Here is a 23,777-nt window from a genome sequence, read left to right on the forward strand (position 1 = left end):
AACCAGAGCTCTATATCAACCCCCTCCACCACCACCCACATCCACCCAAACCCTGCCTTCCATCATAAACACCCACCCACCCAATTCTGCCTTCCATCATAAACACCCATCCACTCTAACCCCGCCCATCATCATGAACACCCACCCACCCTAACCGCTAAGCCACCACTGCCCCATCTCAGCTGGAAGCTGTTGTGGTTTGCTTTTCTATGTTAAAGTTACATAGACTTAAAAAAAATGTAAGTCCCTTGCATTAATGAATCAGCTGTTTCAAACCTTATCCCTGTGTTCCTGTGTTACCATTAATGTATATGATGTTGCATCTAGTTATTAATTTTGCTAAATATTTAGCATCTTAGCATCTGTTTATTAATTTATTTTTTGTTTTGTTGTCAGAAAGTCATGTATACTGATAAGAATGGTGGCCTTAACTTTTTAGATTTCACCAATCATACATTTAACTTAACTGGATTAAGCATCAATAATAATAATAAAAAAAAACACTTCTTTCTGGAATTTTATTGACTCCGCCCACATGTGTCACCCCGCCCCATCGTCCAGACTCCACTCTGGCGCTACTCCTGAATTTTGACTCCCCCGCCCCCAGGTTCTCAGTATAGTCCACTGATACTTTGCTGGGCTGAAATACTCTTTCTGGTCTGCTTGCGTCATATTAAACCAGACCCTTTATAAAAACAAGCCTCTAAAAACATACAGGGCTGGATATATTGGAGGAATTGAAAGCATCCTCTAGTTGATTTCGTCTTTGGAGGTGCTTCACTCTAATTTCACTTTGCGACTGTTTTTCGTTTCCGCTCAGAAAAGCTGGTAAGCTGGCCATTATTATTTTGTTACAGCACGTCATGTGGGATTGTAGTGTTTGTATGTAGAATGTAGAGACGGTAGCTGTCTATTATTCAGCTAGATACATCATTTCTTTTCGCTTGATACTGTTGCAGAGTTTTGGTTTACGTATTATTAAGTTCATATTACTACAAATACTATAAAATACAGTGTTAGTTTGTACATCTATTCACAGCACTTTTGTTGATTGGTCTTTATATTCTATATTCCACTCCACTGTGTCTTTCTGCCTATTTTCGTGACTGTTTTATTTTCAACTAAATAAAAATATAGACTGATTTTGAGATGCACACACCCGAGTTAGTAAGTTTATTTATTTTATTTTTACTCAGTTAGCGATTGGTCATTGCCTTGTATTTGTGCTTTAGCACACTCCTGAGCAAATGCTAAGCATGTCAAATACCTGCTAAAATGATTGTCTGATAGCAACACTTTTTTAAAATAATAATTTCGTAAGAGGACAAAGAAGCAGACAAAAACACACCCAAACACAAACCTCCAACAAAAAGTTCTGATTTTATTTTTTGGCAGTCTAATTACAACTGAAAGATTCTCTGAAACACACACAGGCGCGCACACCTCGCTGTAGTATTGTAACGATATAATCTGGGACGTGAGCAATTAATAAAACTCATGAACCCAATGAACTTCTCTACAGGAAATATAGAAATAACAGGAAGTAGTATTGCCTCCTCCCACTTTGCCAGCATCATCTCCAGTGTTGTCAGCCCTGTTTTACCCCTCCCTTTTCCTGCTTCTGTGTGCTTTTGCTCAAGCCACCATCAGGCCCCCCTCATTCTCTTTCTCTTTCTGCACTGATAGTATGTGAAATGTCTGGGTTATTCAACAATGAATTAATAAACAATGCATCATTTATCGCATATTTTGTGCAGCTTTGCATATCCAAACATGGAAGGATCAATTAATTACAATACTCATTGTAAGCATATTATTTAATTATATTTCACACAGAATTCTATCACATCATCAAATAACTTTTTGTTTGAGATCGTGGCAGATGGGTAATTTATACATGTGTCAGGTTTTTCGACAAGAAACACTTCCACATAGGATACATCTGTGTATCCTAGCTCCTAGCTCTTCTGGAAGCTTCCTCACTCCTTGTTCCTCGCCTTCTCGCTCTGCAGTTAGAGAATTGATTTGTCCTTCAAGATGGTTGACTTTGATCGATTTCCGGGTCACGGGCTGAAGAACAGTAGAGCGAGGAAACAAGGAAGCATCAATTTGAGTATTGAGCAAGGTTATTATAGTTTTGCATTTTTCATTAGTTTTTATTTTGTTTTGACTTTGTTTTCAAATTCAGTTTAGTTTTAATTAGTTTTTAAAGCGGGTTTGCTAGTTTAGTTTAGTTTCTATTTTTAAAAAATGCTTAGTTTAAGTTTTGTTTTTATTCGTTTTAGTGTTAGTTTTAGTCTTTTGTAATATGGGTTATTTGTCAAGGCCAGAAAAAGTATTGTGTAATAAAAACGTCATACAATTTTAGAAATATGTATTCAACAATACATATGGGCACAAATATGTAGTCTAGGGCACAACAGTGGCAGCTTGGCAGTGGGGCTTGAACCCCCGACCTTCCGATCAGTAACCCAGAGCCTTAACCGCTAAGCCACCACTGCCCCAGCTCAGCTGGAAGCTGATGTGGTTTGCTTTTCTATGTTAAGGTTACATAGACTTGTGTCCAACATTGTAAACAAAAAAATGTAAGTCCCTTGCATTAATGAATCAGCTGTTTCAAATACAGCTTTTCAATATTTCAAGTGTGTCTGTCACAATGAGCAGCACCTTGTCTTCTCCTATACCCCATGCACCTAATGTCTGATCAATGCAGCGAGCAATGGACTCCCCTGTGTGTGGGTGCTCCAATTGGTGCAGGTTAAGCAGAGCATGGTGAACCTGGCCTCCGGGCGGATGATAAAAACAAGCTGACACACCCATGAAAGATGCTGTTAATCCTCTCTTGCTCCAACCATCTACACATAGGGTCAGCTTCCTCGCATCCTTAATGATCTCTTTTAATTTCTGCTTTGCTGTATCCATCTTATCAAGCTTGGCATTCTCCTTTACCTTATTAAGGTATTAAGGTAAGCAAGGTTAACCTCCTTGTGCGCACTTCTCAAATGTACTTTCAAATTCGTCGGATTTTTCCCTTTAATAAATTGTCCACATATTTCACCACCATCCACTGCAAGGCACTGGCTGATGTCAGTGGGCCACTGGCTTGATGCAATTATTGCAAGCAAGGGATATGCAACCAAATATTAGTTTATTAGTTTTATAGTGCAATTTACTTTAAGACTGTTTAATTTGCTTTAAGACTCTGCTCACCAAAACATTGGGTGGTCTGCCACCAAAGGTGCAGTGTTCCAAGTTTAACACCTCTAGATGTAAATATCAGGAAATGAAAACTAAAATTCTGATATATCGTCTTATATTTCTCTTCAATCTCAAATCCAAATGTCTTTAAAGGAGACCTATTATGAGCCTTTTTACAAGATGTAATATAAGTCTCAGGTGTCCCCAGAATGTGTCTGTGAAGTTTCAGCTGAAATACCCCACGGATCATTTATTATACCATGCTGTAAATGCCCCTTTGTGGGTGGAAGCAAGAAGTTTTGTACTTCTTGTGGCTGAGAAGTACAAAACAAATATGAAAACAAAATAATAAATTTGAAAACAAAATAACAAATTATAAACACAATGGCAAATCTGAAAACACAATGACAAGTCAGACAAAATGGAAAAGGTAGGTATATTTTGCGAATGGATTACTTACCACCGATTGGACGACACATCTATCAATCAAGATATACAGGAAGTACAGCAATTTGTGTGTACACATGTTAATGTTTTGACACATTAAAATAGAAATGTAACAAATCTTTGACATGTCCTCTGATCTGTCTCCTGCGGGTTAAGTTCTTGCAGTAACCGCATAACATCATCAAGTTTTACACGCAACTTGTGTTTCTGCTGAAGCGCTAAGCACGTTGTCCGGTAGCCGAACAACTGCATTGGTCCACGCAGCTCTGCTCTTATAGCATTACTTACTTCATTTAATGGGAAATAGTTTTTACTATTTACTATTTTGCTACTAAGCAATTTGCGAACATTCACAAAATATTGTGCGATACTTGCGTCTTCAACAAACCTTATAACCACCTTACTATATGTATATGCATCTACATGTTATATGCACTTACCTAATGCAAGAAAGCTGTGAAATAAATGCTGCATACTTCGCCAACATTCACACACATGACTTGTGTTCAATGTTTGTCTTATTATTATTATTATTATTATTATTATTATTATTTTAAAAGAACAACAATAATAATGTTTATTATTATATAATAATAATTTGGAATGTTTTTCATTATTTAACAAGGCAAACATTATTATTTTAAATATTGGTAATAAATAATACTATTTATTGCTATTTATTAAATATTATTTATTAATATTGTCATTACTACAGTGCCCTCCACTAATATTGGCACCCTTGGTAAATATGAGTAAAGAAGGCTATGAAAAATTCTTTATTTTTCAACCTTTTGATCTTTTGTTCAAAAAATTCACAAAAATAGTTGCAAACACAACACAGGATTATCAAAAAAAAATCTTTGTTAAATATAGATGTGCAACAATTATTGCCACCCCTATGAATTCATATGAGGGAAAATATATTTGAAGTATATTCCCATTTCATATTTTAATTTTTTTTTTATTATACCTGGGTGACATGGGGTATAAATATGAGGCAACACATAGACCAAATTCCCTTAGTCATTCATAACTATGGGTAAGACCAAGGAATATAGCTGTGATGTGCAGCAAAAGGTTGTTGAGCTTCACAAAATGGGTAGTGGCTATAAGAATATATCAAAAGCATTGAAAATGCCCATTTCCACCATGAGGGCAATAATTAAGAAGGTCCAGCAAAGCTTAAAATGGGCCGTGGTTGGATCTTTCAGCAGGATAATAATCCAAAACATGGTTTACTGAGCACAAAATCAAGGTCCTGCCATGGCCATCCCAGTCTAACTTGAAACCTATAGAAAACCTGTGGGGTGAACTGAAGAGGTAGAAGAGGTATATGAAGAAGTCATATAAAAATTAAGTGAAAAACAACCAAACATTTTTTGGAAAAATAAAAAAAAGTTACAATAACCTTATTGTGCAAGTGTGCACACCCTTTTATAATCAGGGATGTGGCTGTGTTCAGAATGAACCAGTCACATTCAATCTCATGTTAAAAAGTCATACAGCTGTCATCAATAAAATAATTCTGGTTAACCCCAAATAAAGACCAGCTGTTTCTGTAGGATTTTCTTGATCTTCTTGGTTTCATCTGCTGACTGCTGAAGTCATGGTCTGCAAAGAGCTGACAGGGTCTCACTGTCGAAAGGAATCGATCAGGAGAGCAGTACAATTTCTTTCCCAAAACATTAGATGTACTATGAAACACTTTGAAGGCCATCATCAACAAGTGGAGAAAATGGAACACCACAGTTGCATTACCAAGAACAGGATGTCCCTCCAAAATTTTCAAAAGGACAAGACAATAACTTAACAGGGAGGCTGCCAAGAGACCTACAGCAACATTAAAGGAGCTGCAGGAATATCTGACAAGTATTGATGACTCTGTGTATGTGACAACAATCTCTCATATTCTTCACATATCTGGGCTATGGGGTAGGGTGACTAGACAGAAGCTCTTTCTCAAAAAACATCCAAGCCCAACTAAATCAGCCCAAACCATGTGGCAATAAGTGGTGTTGTCTAAGACAAATTCCAAAACAAAAGGACTTTATACCCACGGGCAAGCATGTGGGTGGCAGCATCATGCTTTAGGGCTGCTTTTCTTCAGCCAGAACCGCAGGTTTTATCAAGGTGAAGGGAATCATGAATACAAATACCAGCCGATTTTGGTGTAAAACATTCTGGTGTCTGCTAATATGCTGAACATGAAAAGGAATTTCACCTTTCAGTATGACAGTGAAAGCATACTCCCAATTTAACAAATTGATTTCATAACCAAAAGAAGATCAATGTTTTAGAATGGCCTAGCCAGAGCCCAGACCTGAATTCAACTATCTGTGACTACCTTTACATGGACAGCAGTAATCTAATTATTGACCTTACTCTGAGTAAGATAATAATGTGATTAAGGTGTTTACATGAGTCACTTTTAGAATACTCCTGTCATGTTCCTGTTTTACATGTTATAGAACATAAGTAGATTCACAGCCCGCGTCATTACGTCACCGCGCCACGCCGTCCAACGTCCCTCCAGAATTTCACGTATCAACATACAGTTCGTCTTCGTTATGGTACCGTATACAGTTTTGGGTGTTTTTATTTAATTTTTTTATGAACACTTTAAGTGCAGTTAATTATTTGTCATGTTATACATGCTAATAGACAACTGCTTGAAGCCGTGGGCTGCGTCCCAAACCGCATACTTACTGTCTACATAGTAGCCGAGATACATGTATTTTTCCCCACTACAGGCCTATAGTAGGCAAGTATGTGGTTTGGGATGCAGCCGAACTCTCTTGCTCGCCATGAAACGTAAAACTGCCGTGTGTGATCGTGTCCTGTCGCAAAATGCGGTGAAAACTCACACGACCTTCATAATATGATTAAGGTGTTTACATGTCTGTAATACACGTCCATAATGTGACTAAAACAGGAGTACTCCACCTGTCTTAATTCGATTATTGCTTACTTTGAGTATGACCTTAATTAGATTAAGGTAAGTAAAAATTGCTTTTTACATGGTAGTTTCTTAATCAAAGTATGGTCTTAATCGGGTTAAGAGTAGATTATTGTTGTCCATGTAAACGCACTGTGTGGGTGACCTGAAACGGGCTGTGCACAGGAGATGCCCTTACAATTTGATGGCTCTAGAATGTTTTTGCAAGAAATAGTGGGAAAATATTGCCAAGTCAAGATGTACCTTGCTGAGTCTTTTAACCAAAACACTGAGTGGTGTAATAAAATCAAAAGGTCCTTCAACAAAGTATTAGTTTAGGGGGGGTGCACACTTATGCAACTAGGTTATTGTACATTTTTTCCTTTTTTTCCCTAAAATGTTTCTGATTTGTTTTTCACTTTATTTGTATACTTTTCAATTGCATATTAAAGGTGGGAAAAGACCTGACATGATTTATCTTGATGTATTTATTTTACTTCACAAAAATCTGCCATTTCAACCTGTGACCTTTTTAATAAGAAGTGTAATTGTGAGTGTGTGTGTGTGTGTGTGTATGTAGAATGTGTGTTCTTATGATTAGGGCAGGGGTCTCCAATCTTGGGGCTGGTGTGGGTGCAGGTTTTCATTCCAACCAAGCAGAATCCATACCTGAGTCTATTGAAAGTCAAGATTAACTGATTAAACAAGTAGAATTAAACAGCTGTGGCTGGTGCTTGAGTAGAATGAAAATCTGCACACTAGCCCTTTGTGGATAAGATTGGACACCCCAGGATTAGGGTTTCATGTGAAGATAAGATAAACTTGCCTGTGTATATATTTTGTAGGCTGTACAGCAGTAGGAACTATGGATATATTCTTCAGAGGAACCACAACAAGTTAGTATGATATCCTCTCCTTTTTTCCTCTCTTTTTTTTTTTTTACACACACACACACACACACCGATTGAGTATAGTAGTAATGTTGCTATATGTCTATATTTGTTGTAGGTTCCCCCATAAAAAACAGGAATACACAGGGACGTCAGCCATCCTACAGGTACAAACCAGATGCCGTGTAATACTAATAATATTTACACTCACTAGCCACTTTATTAGGAACACCTGTACCCCTGCTTATTCATGCTATTATTCAATCAATCATATTTGTAAAAAATAAACATATTACACAGTTTTGTAATTGTACTGAAAAACAAAATCTGAAATATCAGTTATTCATAATACTTAGTTGAAACAAAATGAAAGATTTAAGTCTCCTTCAGTACCAATGCTACAGGCTTTTGTACACATGGATACGGAGATATTTTTTCATCCTGTCAGCCAAATTTGTCAAGCTCTGCCAAGTTGGATAGGAAATGTCACTGTAATGCTATTGTCAGCTATGTCCCGAGATGTTCAGTTTTAGGGCTCTGGCATTGCATCTACTGTGTGTGTTGGTTCAATGTTGTGTTGATTAGTGAACCTTCACTCGAGTGTGAGGTCCTGGGCATTCTTGAGCAGATTGAGGAAGAGTCTCAAACTTAGTTTCAAACTTCATCCATTTAAGTATGATGGATGCGATTGTGTTCTAGGCTGTCAAAGCTGCACAAATATTTCAGTACTCTTTTCTAGATCTCTGCCTTAACATAATACTGTCTTGGGTCTATACACCATCCACCTTTAAATATCTTGTTTTTGTCATGTCAACACTGGAAACAGCATTCAACTACAAAACCCAGAACACAACACAGGCTACAGATATGGCCGCCACAGACTACAACACCCACAGAAACTGTCATGTTCACGTCTACCAGTATATTGATCACATACACCTGAACTCATTCACAGCCACACAGTACATAAGGACTCTTACATCAACCAGTCATTGCAAAGTATATGCTCTGTGTTTTCATACCAGTCATTACCAAGCCTTGTCCTTGGCCATAGTCTCTTCTGGTTTTGATATCTTTCCTGGTTTCACGTTTTTGCTCTTTGTCTAGCCCTGTTTATCCTGATAGTACATCGTCTGAACTTTGCCAGTTCCCTGACCTTGTTTTTTTTTTTTTGTCACACCTTTTGGATCTATCTGCATGCTTGATAGATAAACCTTTTGTTTACCTGTACCTGACAGAATACTTCGCCATCACATGGATGCAGCAGGTGCTCCGGAGTGGCATCAGGCCAACACCTGCACAGGGCCAAATCATTGAAAAGCAAATAACCATGCCTAGTGCCCAGCTAGCACAGCTCTGTACCACCATGTCGGCTTCATGAGCGGCTTCAGCAGAAACCACCCTGCTTCTGCTTACACATTTATAGCACGCCCGGGGAAGTATACTAGCGAGCCTGCAGGATGCAAAAGCTTCCTACTCCAGTGTTTACTCTACTACTCAGGCCAAGAGAGTTCCCAAGCACACCAGATCACTCAGTTCGTCAATTTACTGACTGACAAAGCGCTAGCATGGGCAAGTGCTGTATGGTCCCAGTGAGTTCAGTTCAGTACATGGCTTTATACAAGCACTTCCTTCAACTCTTCCACTCTCCTGAAAGCAAGGAGACCCCTTAACCTTGAAGCAGGGGAGCCTAACTACTGCTGAGTAAGCCTTGATCTTCCACAGGTTAGCCGCTGGAAGAAGCTGGAGTGAAGGCAGTCAAAGCATATTGTCAGGGGCTCAAAGCTGGTATCCTGGCCTACCGGGATGACCAAGCCACCCTTGATTCCCTTATTGACATGTCTATTCATCTATATATCATGCTTTGGAACCGAGGAAGAGTCAAAGGCATGACCATCCTGATTCCTGAAATCCACCCCACAGAACCCACGCAACTCAACCAAAACAAGCTAACCCCTGTGGAACACCAAAGGCATCAGAAGGATAAATTGTGCCATCACTGTGGCAGTCCTCAGCATCAAGTAGCACAATGCTCATTTAGGCCATCAACCAAGGCACCACATCTGAATCATGACTGAGCTCCCTCCATCTCCCTCCCACTCAGTGAGTCACTCCAGGTTGAATGTTGACTTTGCCACATGTGTGTTTGTTTTGGTTTATGTCCTGTCTCCACCCATGTCTTGTCATTGGTTGTCTCCCTAATGTGTCATCATTGTTCTCACCTGTTTTTGTTTTCTTTTTAATTAGCTTGTATATTTAAACCCTTGTGTCACTGTGCTTCTGTGCAATTTCCTTTCAAAGCCGTCTTTGATGGCTCCCCAAGAATTGCTCATGACTGAGGCCAACGGAGCAGCCACCCAAGTCCTGCTCCTGCTAGAGGCCAGCAGAGCGGTCTCCTATGACCAAGTCACACCTGAGACTGATTAGTCTGCCTCCCACTCCATTCTCACACCTGAGGCCAATGTTACAGACCCCCATGCTATGCTCCTGCCAGAGGCAGACGGTGTGGTCTCCCACACCATGCTACTGCCAGAGGCCAACAGTGCAGCCTCTCATGCCATGCTCCAGCCAGAGGCTGGACTTCCTGGATGAGTCGCTGTGCTCTTGGAGGAATTTTGGAAGGTCGGCCACTTCTGGGAAGGTTCACTACTGTGCCGAGTTTTTTTTTTCTCTTTGAGAGCTCACTGTGGTTTTTCTGGAGTCTCAGAGCCTTTGAAATAGCTTTGTAATCCTTCCCAGATAGAGATATCTCAATCACCTTCTTTATGATCATTTGTGGAATTTTTGGCATACTTTGGTGTAGTGTGTTACTGGGTAAGACCTTTAAACCAACTTCATGCTGAAAAAGTGAAAAGGAAAAGTGTTGATTTGATTGAACAGGGCTGGAACTAATCAGGTCTGGTTGTGTCTAGTCCAGCTGAACCCCATTATGAACGTAGTTTCATAGATGTGGGGAATTATTGACTACAGGAACAAATATATTTGCACACAGGCCCAGTTGGTATTGGATATCGTTTATACTTTGATAATGTTATTTATTTAAAAAACTGTATTGTGTTAACTCGGGTTGCCTTTGTTTTATGTAAAATTTTGTTTTAATTTCTGAAACAATTTAGTATGAGATATCCACAAAAACTCAAATACAATTTTCACAGCTCTGTGTGTGTGTGTGTGTGTGTGTGGGAAGAAAGAACACACATTGCAACATGTAATGTAAATTTTGTTTCCTAAACCTATATGATATTTATGATGTCACCACCAGAGTTGGGTATAACGCATTACAAAGTAACATGTTACTGTATTCTAATAACTTTCTGATAAAACAGTAATGAAACGCATTACATTTTAAATTTATATAATTTGATTACAGTTACTGATGTCAATAAAATTACGTTACTTGCATTACAAATTTATTGTTAAGAAAATAATATTAAGTGAAATGCATTTTTAAAATAAATCACGTTTTGCGCAGCTGTCAGGGGTGTAACCTGGCCTGGGATTTTTTCTTTAGCTCCAAGTAATTATCCATTTGGAGCAGTTTGTCTCTACGTAACTGAACATCAGTAAAAGAAGACGGCGTTGTTGTAATTTTATATCTTCAGTGAACGGAGGCGAGACCAGTCAGACAGGGTTTACAGGAAAATGCGTGGAAACACTCGTATCTTATTGGCTGACAGCTCTTAATTCTGCCAAATGCTAACTCACAGTCAGTGTGAGAGGAAAAATGGTTTTTTTATTTTTATTTTTATTTATTTATTTATTTTTTAACCAGTAAAGGGGTTGAAACTGAAACAGTAACATCCTCTCATGCAGGAAAACAAGATGTGTAAATGTCTACATGTAACGAAACAGGACAGTTGGCAGGAAGTAAGTGCAGGAGCGCTGTCTTTATTAACAATCCCCACAAACAAACAACAAAACACAGGGAGTGCGGTCTATACGGGACTAGTGAGTAAACATGAAACTAGAATCGAGGCAGGAAACGGGACATGACAACAAAGACCACTTAGCATGCTAAACCTAGATGCTACGCCCTCAATACTGGTGACTCTCACTCTCCGGTATCTAGCTACAAATAAGATTGCGCGACGTGTGCGTTCACCAGAGGGGTTTAAATACCCAACATAATTAATACTAAACATGGACACCTGGGGCAAATTAACGACAAACTCAAACATGAAGCGAACAAACCAAAACAAACGTCACGTGTCCACTTCACCCAGTTCAGTCTCTAGTAAGCAGCGCCACAGTGCCATCTGCTGGCCGTGGCGTAACATAACCCCCCTCCAAAGGTGCTCCTCCTGGAGCGCCAACAACCCCCCTCCAACTGGGGTCCTGGGCCCCTGGGAAAGCTGTCTCTCGCTGACACAGAAAACGGCAGCAGACTGGCGGAGCACCACCCCCGGCGGCACGAGAACGCTGGGCGCTGCCCCCGACGGCAGTGGAACGCTGGGCGAAGTCTTCACCAAGGTTGGAAGGCTGGGCAGAGTCCTCAGCGGGGCTGGAACTTGGAGGGACTGCAACTGGACTGGAACTTGGAGGGACTGGAACTGGACTGGAATTTGGAGGGACTGGAACTGGACTGGAACTTGAAGGGACTAGAACTGGACTGGAACTTGAAGGGACTGGAACTGGACTGGAGCTCAGGACAGCCTCCTCGGCCGGACATGGCAGCGGGACGGCCTCCTTGACCGCTGAGCTGGACAGCAGGACAGCTTCCTCGGCTGTGCAGGGCAGCGGGACGGCCTCCTCGGCCGGGCTGGACAGCGGGACGGCTTCTTCGGCGGGCAGGAACTCCACCGCCGAGACCTCCCCGTAGGCCTCAGGCTGGAGCTCCAAGGTCGCCGGGTTGACCTCCATGGGGAGCTCCACAGCCGAGACCTCGCCGTAGGTCTCTGGCTGGAGCTCCGAGGTCGCCGGGTTGACCTCCGGGGGGAGCTCCACAGCCGAGACCTCGCCATAGGCGTCCCCGCTGTCCCCGTTGTCCCTGTTGTCCCCGTTGCCCCCCTCAAAAAAGTTCTGGGCTAGCCTTCAGTTCTGGACTGGGCAGCATGACTGGATCTTCCACAGGGCAGCAAGGTGGAGTGTTGTTCTGCTCCACGGGACGGGGAGCAGATTTACTTCTTCCTCCAACCGCTTCATCTGCTGCCTCCATTGCTCAGCTTCATACTCTGCCTGCTGTCTCCTGACCGCAGCTTGGTGCTCCTCCTGCTGCTTGCGCTGCCAGGTGTAGTACTCTACCGATGTCGGGAAGTCCCAGTAGTAACAAAACTTTCCGACTCGGGGTTCTCCTGCTACTTCCATTGCTTGGGCGCGATATTCTGTAACGAAATAGGACAGTGGGCAGGAAGTAAGCGCAGGAGCGCTGTCTTTATTAACAATCCACACAAACAAACAACAAAACACAGGGAGTGCTGTCTATGCGGGACTAGTGAGTAAACATGAAACTAGAATCGAGGCAGGAAACGGGACATGACAATAAAGAGCGCTTAGCATGCTAAACCTGGATGCTACACCCTCAATACTCGTAACTCTCACTCTCAGGTATCTAGCGACAAATAATATCGTGTGATGTGTGCATCCACCAGAGGGGTTTAAATACCCAACATAATTAATACTAAACATGGACACCTAGGGCACCCAGTTCAGTCTCTAGTAAGCAGCGCCACAGTGCCATCTGCTGGCCGTGGCGTAACACTACAGTTACAATCAAAATTATTCAACCCCCATTGCAAATCAGGTTTACTGTCAAAATTTACAGACTTTCAGCTGTTTGCAATGAACAAATCAAACAAAAGCAATTGAAACAGTTCAACACAACGAATGCTTCAAGTGGTTTCCCCAAATTCAACTGAAAATGCAACTTATAATGATTTCTCCAGTTTCTAAATTATTCAATCCCTTCATGGCAAGCATTTTTAGTACTTAGTACTAAGTATGCAAACTACCCTTTTGCTGTTATGACCTGCTGCAAATGAGATGCATAGCTTCTGGCAGCATTCCTGAGGAATCTTAGCCCATACCTCATGAGCAATGGCCTCCAGTTCAGTAATATTCTTGGGTTTGTGTGCAACCGCCTTCTTCAAATCCCACCAGAGATTATCTATGGGGTTCAAGTCAGGTGACTGTGATGGCCCTGTAGAATCTTCCAGGACTTCTGCAACCAAGGCTTGGTGGAATTTGAGGTATGCTTGGGATCATTGTCCTGTCGGAAGGTCCAGTGGTGCCTAAGCTTCAGCTTCCACACAGACAGTATGATGTTTTCTACTAGGATTTCCTGATCCTTCAATGAATCGAGCTTGCCTTCACACGCTGCAGGTTTCCAGTGCCAGAGGATGCAAAGCAGCCCCAGAGCATCACCGAGCCACCACTATGCTTGACTGTGGATAGAGTGTTCTTTCTTCTTCCTCCAGACATACCGCTGATCCATCGTGCCGAGAAGTTCCAGTTTTGTTTCATTGCTCCACAGACCATAATCCCAAAACTTCTGTGGCTTATTTATATGATTTTGAGCCAACGTTTCTTGTGCTTTTGGGTCAGTGGTGGTATACGTTTTGGATTTCTGGCATAGAAACCTTCTGCATTTAGTACGCACCATACTGTGCTCAGTGAAACCTCAGTGCCTGTTGCCACCAAGTCGTGTTGCAGGTCTTTTGCAGTCACTCGAGGGTTTTTCACAACCTACCTTCGTAGAAATCTGGTTGCAGTTCTTTTTCTGCCCCATCAAAGTATTTCATATATTTTCAAGCCCTAGCCAGTTCAGGTATTTCATGTGTTCCAGCTCAAGCACACCTGTGCGACTAATGATTGATGATTGAGCCCTTGATTTGTTGCATCAGGTGTCCTTGAGACAATACCTGTTTTGCATATTTGTGCTGTTGTGAGGGATTCTATTCAGGGAAAGTGGAGAAGTCATTATAAGTTGCATTTTCAGTTGAATTTGGGGAAAACACTTGAAGCATTGATTGTGTTGAACTATTTCAATTGCTTTTGTTTGATTTGTTCATTGCAAACAGCTGAAAGTCTGTACATTTTGACAATAAATCTGATTTCCAATGGGGGTTGAATAAATTTGATTGCAACTATGTAATAGTTCCAGTTTACGTGAACATGATATGAGCAAAGCATAAGGAAAGATAATGTACTCGGCTAACCTTGGTTGGTGACCCCAAATTTGCCTAGTTAGAAAAGTTTTACATTTTATCGGTCTCTCATTAACTGGAGACTACAGCCTGGAGATTGCTTAGGATGGTACTTTGAAGTACCATGAAATAGTTTTGGACCTCAATTCCACATGGACATTCTCACTGTGGTTGCTGGGACTACGGTTGCTGCTATGGCCTTAGGACTGCAATTACCACATGCAGTTTTGCACTCGTTTCTCTTTTGGTGAACAGTGGACTAGTTCAACCAAGACTTCATGTTAAAACCATAATGAACTTTCTTTTACACTATCTGTTGTTACCCAGATGAGCATTGGTTCCCTTTTGAATCTGGCTCCTCTCAAGGTTTCTTCCTCATATCATCTTAGGGAGTTTTTCCTTGCCACCGTCACCACCAGCTTGCTCAATAGGGATTAATCCACAGACTTAAAATCTACAATCTGTGTCTTGTATTTATATATTTCTGTAAAGCTGCTTTGAGACAATGTCCACTGTAAAAAGTGCTATACAAATAAAATTGAATTTAATTGGTAGTTCTACAAACAGTGACAACAGCAAGTTTTATGATCAGTCCAACTTTTTTGTAGTGTATTCTTGTAGGCTTCACAGTTTTTGAAAGTAACTAAGTAATTAGTTACTTGCCGGAGCCACATCACCTCACATTTACCTTTTGTCAACCAAAGAGACTCAAGCCATGAATGAGTACATTGAGGAGACTCTACAACAGGGATATATATTCGCCTCTTAACATCACCAGCATCCACCAGTTTCATTTTCATGGAGAAGAAAGTGGGTGGTCTTCGACCATGTATTGATTTGAGAAACAAGATCAACATTGCTTAGGCTCCCCTGCTTCAGGCTAAAGAGTCTCTCACCAATCTCCTAAGCATAACTGTCTGCTTTTGCTGCTCTCCGATGATGCGGCCCTGTGCCGCCAAAGCCTGACGCCACTCCGGAGCACCTGCTGCATCCATGTGAAGACGATGTATGATCAGTATAAACAGAGCTAGACAATGAGCAAAAACATGAAAACCATAAATAAGATCAAAACCATAAGAGACTATGACTAAATACGTGGCTTGGTAATATCAATACATGCTTCTGTATCTGCCGCCTGATGGTTTTTTGTTCTGACATGCACTGTAGGCTATGGGGCATTATGTAGAGATATATTGAGTTGACTTTTAAAAATATATTTTAAAAAGTGAATAATCTTTTTACTTTGAAATTAATTTACAAAACCTTTTAATGATTTTTTTTTTAATTTATAATGTGTTAATGATTTTAGACGGGCTCTTTAGTGACTGCGCTGCAAAAAATGACAGCAAGTGGAAATACCTTGAACATAGTTAAATTAATCTAGTATTTCCTATTATAAGATTACAGTAAACCAAATATAAGTTTATGAAAGGTATTTCAAGCCCCTTGTACCCATTTCAAACTTGAAATAGTTTTGTTCTATTGGCAGATAATTTTACTAATTTTAAGCATTTATTTCTAAAAAGAAGCAGAATTTTCTGCCAATGGTATAGGAAAACGACAAGCTGGAAATGAGAAATGATGTCTAGAAATGGTTTAATGATCTTATGTGTGGTTTGTAATCTAATAATAAGAAATATTAGATAAAGGTAACTATATTTAAGATATTTTCACTTGATAAGATGACTTTTTTGCAGTGTAAACACGTTATGAGCATATCTGCATGTCTCTATGAGCTTTTGTGTGTTTCTTTTTTTTCTCTTCCTCAGTTTTGACCCATCCTTCCTCTCTGATACTTCTTATGAGTGTTTCTCCACAAATCCGGAAACAGGCTTGGTGCATGTGTGCCGTCGAAGTCCACGCCTACTTGCAAATGGGTACTATGTACTGACAGAAGACAGTGTTGTTACTAATGACCAGGGTAACCTGACCCTCACGCCAACACAGACCAACATTTCCTACAAAGAAAATCTTGCTCGGTCAGTAACGGTGAGAAACTGTATGTGAGTGTGTGAATGAAGACACAGACAAAGGAGATAGAAACAGAGAGAGGAAAATGTACTGTGAACCTTTTACTTCTTTTTTTTAATGAGATATCTCAAATGTCAACAAAGTTCAAAGTTTTTCCAAATGAAGTTTACATTTATGGCTTTTGGCAGACACCCTTATCGAGAGCAAATGACAGATAAAAGGACATTTCATTTTACATTTAAAGAGTTGAGGGTTAAGGTACTTGCTCAAGGGCCCAGCAGGGGCAGCTTAGCCATGCTGGAATTTGAACTTGTGACCTTCCAATCAGTAGGCCAATGCCTTAACCACCGAGATACCACTGACCCAGTTGAAAGAGACATATGAGTTTGTACAGTCATATTTCTGTATGGCAAAGCCCAAATATGGCAAAAAATAGAACATAACTGTAAGAACTACATAACTGTAGTACTCTGGTGTGGATGGGTGCAGAGGAAGACGCAGGAGGCAAGCAGAATGTCAGCAGAGGTCAGGGCACATGTTTGTCACCGCACTTTTTAGCGCACTTTCCAAAACTCAACATAAAGGGACGATCCAACGATAAAGGGGACACCACTGGCTCGCTAGATTTGTCCCGTTCAAGGTCCACGTTCTGTGCGTGTGTGAATGTCTTGCAAGCTCCACCAGCATTGACACACTCTCTGTCAGTTAGAGGAATCATTAGCCATGCTTCCATCTAAGTTGCGAATTTAACTTATGCGAAAAATTGGAATATCGCATAAAACATTTGTGAATAAAGCACCTTTTCCATCCTATGTGTTAAAGAGAACAAAATTGTCACTATCAGGGAAACTGGCACAAAGTATTAATACAAATGCAAGTTGTTCCAACCTAGGAAGCCACTGTGGCTCTTTATTACAATACAGTAAATTACTTGTGCTTCAGAGCATGCAGACGAAACACTTTTACAAACCTCAGCTTATCTTCCAATCGGAGGTGGATGCCTGATATTTGGGAACAGAATCGAGAGATTCGTGAGATAGTTCCGGGAGATAATTATACCAAATCATTTCGATGACAGACTTTGGCTCAGATATTTCAGGATGACAAAAACAACATTTGAGATGCTATGCGACAAGATTTGTCTGCTGATTAGTCCAGTTATGCTGATCCATCTACCCCAGTTCTGACAGAAAAATGCATTGCCATTGCGCTGTATAAGTATGATAAATGCACTGAATATCCAATCACATTAGCCAATTATCCAAACACATGATTTGTTGAGGCAAAGTTATGTAAAAAAAAAATTTTATGCTCATCGTGGAATTTATTCAGTAAATGTGTTTCCATCATAGTTTATGCACGTTTTCTTATCGAATAAAAAAACTCCATCTCAATTGAGCGCATAAGTGTTTTTTTTTAATGTGCATTTTGAAGACTTTATTAACATCTAGTGATCCATCCAGGATGGAAACCTGGCTACTGAAAGCTTAAAGAGACACACAAATAATAGGCAGACACCTAGCAGTAATAAACACAGGTGAGTATCTTCACGTGTTACCTGCCAGTTCAACACACGTCCTCTCTGTCCACAGTTTATGCTTGACCACGCCCCCGCTGCCACAATAACTTATACTGTATATTCAATAAAGAACAGTCACATCAATGGAGGCAAGCAACTGCAGGCAAACACAAAACTGAACTATTTCTTTGCTGAGGACAAACAATAGTTGTCACCTTGTGACTGTGATCCCATATAGGTAGCCTTTATGATTACAGCAAGTAGAGTTAGTCTGGGAGGGCTAGCCTCATTTAAATCTACATACTTCTTTGGTCCAGCCACTATTTAGGAAAAAGGTTAAAAATAAAACAGGATTATTTTTTTTTTAATTCAGACAAACAAGCCTGAACAAGACTATACAACACTATAACTAAACTCACTGTAACTAATCCACTGAACAAAACGAGTGAGTACATGGAAGTAACCATTACCAGTTCACCTTAGTGACTGGTTCAAAAGGTTCTTTGTCTACAACACATATCTAACCATTAAAATATTCCTACAAAGTTGGTCTTCAGAAATGGTAACAGCAGATATTTTGTGCCAGGTCATATGCCAAGATATAATACAGTGGTGCTTGAAAGTTTGCGAACCGCTTAGAATTTTCTATATTTCTGCATAAATATATCCTAAAACATCATCAGATTTTCACACAAGTCCTAAAAGTAGACAAAGAAATCCCAATTAAACAGATAAGACACAAATATTATACTTGGCCATTTATTTATTGAGGAAAATAATCCAATATTACACATCTGTGAGTGGAAAAACTATGTGAACCTCTAGGATTAGCATTAATTTGAAGGTGGAATTAGAGTCAGGTGCTTTCAATGACTGGGATGACAGTCAGGTGCACCCTGGTTTATTTAAAGAACAGTGATCTATCAAAGGCTGATCTTCACAAAATATGTTTTGGAAGTGTATCATGGTACGAATAAAGGAGATTTCTGAGGACCTCAGAAATAGAGTTGTTGATGCACATCTGGCTGGACAAGGTTACAAAACCACCTCTAAAGAGTTTGGACTCCACCAATCCACAGTCAGACAGATTGTGTACAAATGTAGGAAATTCAAGACCATTGTTCCCCTACCCGTGAGTGGTCGACCAATAAAGATCACTCCAAGAGCAAGTTGTGTAATAGTCTGTGAGGTCACAAAGGAGCCCAGGAAAACTTCTAAGCGGCTAAAGGGCTCTCTCACATTGGCTAGTGTTAATGTTCATAAGTCCACAGTCCAAGTCCAAGACCAACAGTTAACTTTTACTTGCCGTTATTATACTGAAAGCAAATGTTCACATGCTTTTGCAACTCACAGATATGTAATATTGGTACATTTCTTCAATAAGTGAATGACCAGGTATAATATTTTTGTCTCATTTGTTTAAGTGGGTTCTTTTTATCTACTTTTAGGACTTGTGTGAAAATCTGATGTTGTTTTAGGTCATATTTATGTAGATATATAGAAAATTCTAAAGCGTTCACAAACTTTCAAGCACCACTGTATGTGGCTGCTTACATTTTCAGTCAACCATCACCAAACAGCACAAAGGTATAATACAGAGTGATAGCATCCAAGCTGTTACAAAATGTGTACGCTGCCTTAGAGCCACTGTGACGCCAGGGTCTTTGTGTACTTATTTATCTGAGCGATTGGTTGTTCTTAGAACAGTCCAACTCACATGTGAGGCATCTGCTCCTGATATTGAAAGTGGAAGCACTAGGATCAAAATTCAATAACAAATAGTCACTTCACACAGAAGCATTAGTGAGGTCAGGCACTGATGATGGTCGAAAAGGCCTGGGATGCAGTCTGTGTTCCAGTTCATCCCAAAAGTGTTCAGTGGAGGTCAGGTCTCTGTGCAAGCCAATTGAGTTCTTCCACTCCAACCTTGGCAAACCATGTCTTTAAGGTCCTTGCTTTGTGCACAAGGGCACTGTCATGCTGGAACAGTTTTGGGCCTCTTAGTTCCAGTATTTCCAGAAATCAGAATAATTCTGAAAATAAACATTTAACTAAGAGAAATTGTAAATAAATATAGAATAACAGATTAGACAGATATGATATAAAGAAGCAATTTTATTAGTACAAACTTTGTTATAGATTTATATTTTATGACTTCTACATTATCAACTCAGTACAAAAAACATTTTAGATTTCCAAACATAAATTTCTGAGCATAAAATTAAATGTAACAGGAAAATGTTTGTATGTCAGTAAAGAAAGCAGCATATTATGCAAGAGACCACTTTTCAGACTGCAAATATTATGAAGGCTTCTGGGTTCCCTTTCAAAGGGAACTCCATGTTGCGTTAGCTGAGCGCTGTGGGAAGCGCCCTTGCGAGTGACTGATATCTGAAGCTTGTGTAACATCATGCCTATTTATAGGCCTGCCGTGATCAGGTGACGTGGCATTCAAGCGCATCACGTGATATATAAACAACACCTATGAAGCGTGCCGTCAGCCTTATTATCTTCAGCCAGACTGCATGTCGTTCTTTGTATAATGCACGCAAGAAGACTAATTTCCTCTATCTTTTCTTTTTTGTCCCTTTAAAAAATAAAGAGGAGAAAAGTAAGAGTGAGAGAGTCCAGAAAGTGTGTTATGCCTTGCTCCCGTTTCATCACGGGGAGGACTGCACACTTTCTGTGTGAAGTATCTAGGATTGGAGCACGGCAGCCCTCGAGAGGTCTGACTGTGCGCATTGTGAATGCCTTACAATTAGGCAGCTCCACTCGTGACTCGCTGTCTTCTCTGAAGCCGAAGCAAGTTGGGTTTCAGAGCCTCATGGATCTGGGCCAGCCTCTGCCTCTGAACCTCAGAAAAGTATGCTTTCTCTGGTGCAGTGGACAACTTATCTAGGGGTTGTAAGGATTCTACTATGATGAGGGCATTTCTATCCCTAACATGCGTAGGGTCAATCCTATCAACATTGAGCAAGATAAAGCTGGATCTTGGCATCCCCTCCAGTCTCTACAAGAAGAGACTGTTGGAGCTTTTGCACAGGAGACTGTTTCAGTGGTGGCTGAAAAGATGGGGGTTTCATCCGAGGACAAAACCTCTGAGAGTAATCAGTGTCACGCGGCGATGCCTACGTGCTCTGAGAATTTGGAAGTGTCCCCGGTTTCTAGCCTTGGGTCACAATCTAGGGGTGTCTCCTTATCGCAAGACGGTAATGACAGACACCTCCCTCACGGGCTTGAGCACGGTCTTAGACCGCTGTCCAGCTCACGGTCTCTGGGGCAGCCCTCATCTGGAGTGGCATATAAAATTGCCTAGAAATGCAAGCCATATTTCTAGCACTGAAATTCTTTCTTTATTTTTATTTTTTTCTTTATTATTTAGTATGTGTAGCTCATACAGTCAAAACATTATTGCATTTTTATTATTTTTCTCTTTTGCAAAATGAAAAATCATAAAAATTTTATTTTTATTTTAAAATTATAATAAAAGAGAACTTATTAAAAACTGAGATTTCAAATTCTATTTGCTGTACTTTACAGCAATAATAATCTGTATCATAGTACATTTGGTTTTACATTTGTAACCTATAAGCAATGTTATTGCATTTTAATAATTTTTTTCTTTTTTTAAACAAAAAAACCCTTGATTATTTTCAAAATAGAGTTGTCATTGATAAGTATAATGGAGTATAATATAGTGTGAATGATAAAAATTTTATTTAATTTCTTTTTATTTACAGAAATTCGTTAAGCAATTAAAAACAGCATTTTGCTGTAGTTGCTAAGACTAACCCTGGGTTTTATATGGCATAATAATTTTATATGTGTAATAATTAGGTATATCATTAATAATATATATACTATAAAAAATAAACAAATACTTTATCCATACTGTATCCTAACACTACAATAAGTTAGATATCCTGTGAAGTAGACGACTATAAACTTAGTAGAATCTTATACAGTTGCCCAGGTCATGCACTTTTTAGACGTTCCCTTCCTGACTCCATTACTATAAAGCACTGATAACCTGCGTTTCCCAAAGTTTGGCTTCCGCGGGCTTGAACGGGAGAAAATGTAAAAATATATTCAGTTGTACTTGGTTCTATGTCCACTCAACACACATTAGTAAGACAATACACATTATGTTCTTTTTGTGTGTTTATTTCTTGAGAAACGCAGTGTGCGCGGTTTACAAAACTGAGGGCACGGATTACAAATCTGAGGGCATGGTTTACACATGGCTGTATTTTTTTTCTTACCTGACACTAGGGGGGCTCCGTAGGTGACTGACTTGGCCATTGCAGAATATTCCACTTCCGCTTTGAAAAACTCCTGGATTGCTTTCGCAGTATGTTTTGGGTCATTGTCCATCTGTAAAATTAAGCGCCGTCCAATTAACTTGATTGTCTGAGCAGTATATTCCTATACACTTCAGAATTCATCCAGCTGCTTCTATCTTCTGTCACATCATCAAACCCAGTGCCATTGGAAGCCATGCATGCTCATGCCATCACACTTCCTCCACCGTGTTTTACAGATGATGTGGTATGCTTCGGATCATAAGCCATTCCAAGCATTCTCCATACTTTTTTCTTCCCATCATTCTGTTACATCTTAGTCTCATCTGTCCAAAGAATGCTTTTCCAGAACTGGGATGGCTTTTTTTAGATGTTTTTTTGGCAAAGTCTAATCTGGCCTTTCTATTCTTGAGGCTTATGAATGGTTTGCACCTTGTGGTGAACCCTCTGTATTTGCCCTTGTGAAGTCTTCTCTTTATGATGGACTTGAATAATGATATGCCTACCTCCTGGAGAGTGTTCTTCACTTGGCTGGGTGTTGTGAAGGGATTTTTCTTAACCATGGAAAGGATCCTATGATCATCCATTACTGTTGTCTTCCGTGGATGTCCAGGCCTTTTTATGTTGCAGATCTCACCAGTGCATTCTTTTTTTCCTCAGAATGTACCAAACTGTTGATTTGGCCATTCCTAATGTTCCTGCTATCTCTCGGAAAGATTTTTAAAAAAAATTTTGCAGCCTAAGGATGGCCTGTTTCACTTGCATTGAGAGCTCCTTTAACCGCATGCTGTAGGTTCACAGCAACAGCTTCCAAATGCGAATGGAATCAACTCCAGACCTTTTACCTGCTTAGTTGATGAAGAAATAACGAAGGAATAGTCCACACCTGTCCATGAAACAGATTTTGAGTCAAATGTCCAATTACTTTTGGTCCCTTGAAAGAGAGGGGGCTATAGATTAAAGAGCTGTAATTCCTAAACCCTTCCTATAATGTGGATGTGAATACATTTAAATTAAAGATGAGAGACTGCATTTAAGCCCATATTCATTATTTAACTGTAATTTGAATGTTTTGGTAAACAACCAAAATAACAAAACTTGTCAATGTTCAAATATATATGGACCTAACTCTCTCTCTCTCTCTCTCTCTCTCTCTCTCTCTCTCTCTATATATATATATATATCACAGCAAAAAAAAGAAACGTCCTCTCACATTCAACTGCTTTTTTTTTTGTCCAGCAAATTTCTTAACATGTGTAAATATTTGTATTAACATAAAAACATTCAGCAACTGAGACATAAACCAAACAAGTTTCACAGACATTTGGCAAACAGAAATGGAATAATGAGGCCCTGAACAAAACACGAGGTCAA

The 23,777-nt window shown here is 39.9% G+C and overlaps 1 protein-coding gene across 4 annotated transcripts in view; it reads left to right on the forward strand.

Moving 5' to 3' along the window:
* Positions 1 to 569: 569 nt before the first annotated feature.
* The window catches only part of tmem71 (transmembrane protein 71), a 36,210-nt gene continuing 13,002 nt past the window's right edge, over positions 570 to 23,777 (forward strand). The window contains exons 1-4 of one of the 4 annotated variants that reach the window (XM_053651082.1): positions 573 to 828; positions 7,426 to 7,476; positions 7,589 to 7,637; positions 16,382 to 16,591. In XM_053651082.1, coding sequence (XP_053507057.1) covers positions 7,446 to 7,476; positions 7,589 to 7,637; positions 16,382 to 16,591 — 290 coding nt within the window. In that variant the 5' untranslated portion in view covers positions 573 to 828; positions 7,426 to 7,445. Of the gene's footprint in view, positions 829 to 7,425; positions 7,477 to 7,588; positions 7,638 to 16,381; positions 16,592 to 23,777 lie in introns of all 4 variants that reach the window. The other 3 variants (XM_053651079.1, XM_053651080.1, XM_053651083.1) reach the window with 3 other exon arrangements.

Source organism: Ictalurus furcatus, chromosome 20, assembly GCF_023375685.1.
Source record: "Ictalurus furcatus strain D&B chromosome 20, Billie_1.0, whole genome shotgun sequence".
NCBI lineage: Eukaryota > Metazoa > Chordata > Actinopteri > Siluriformes > Ictaluridae > Ictalurus > Ictalurus furcatus.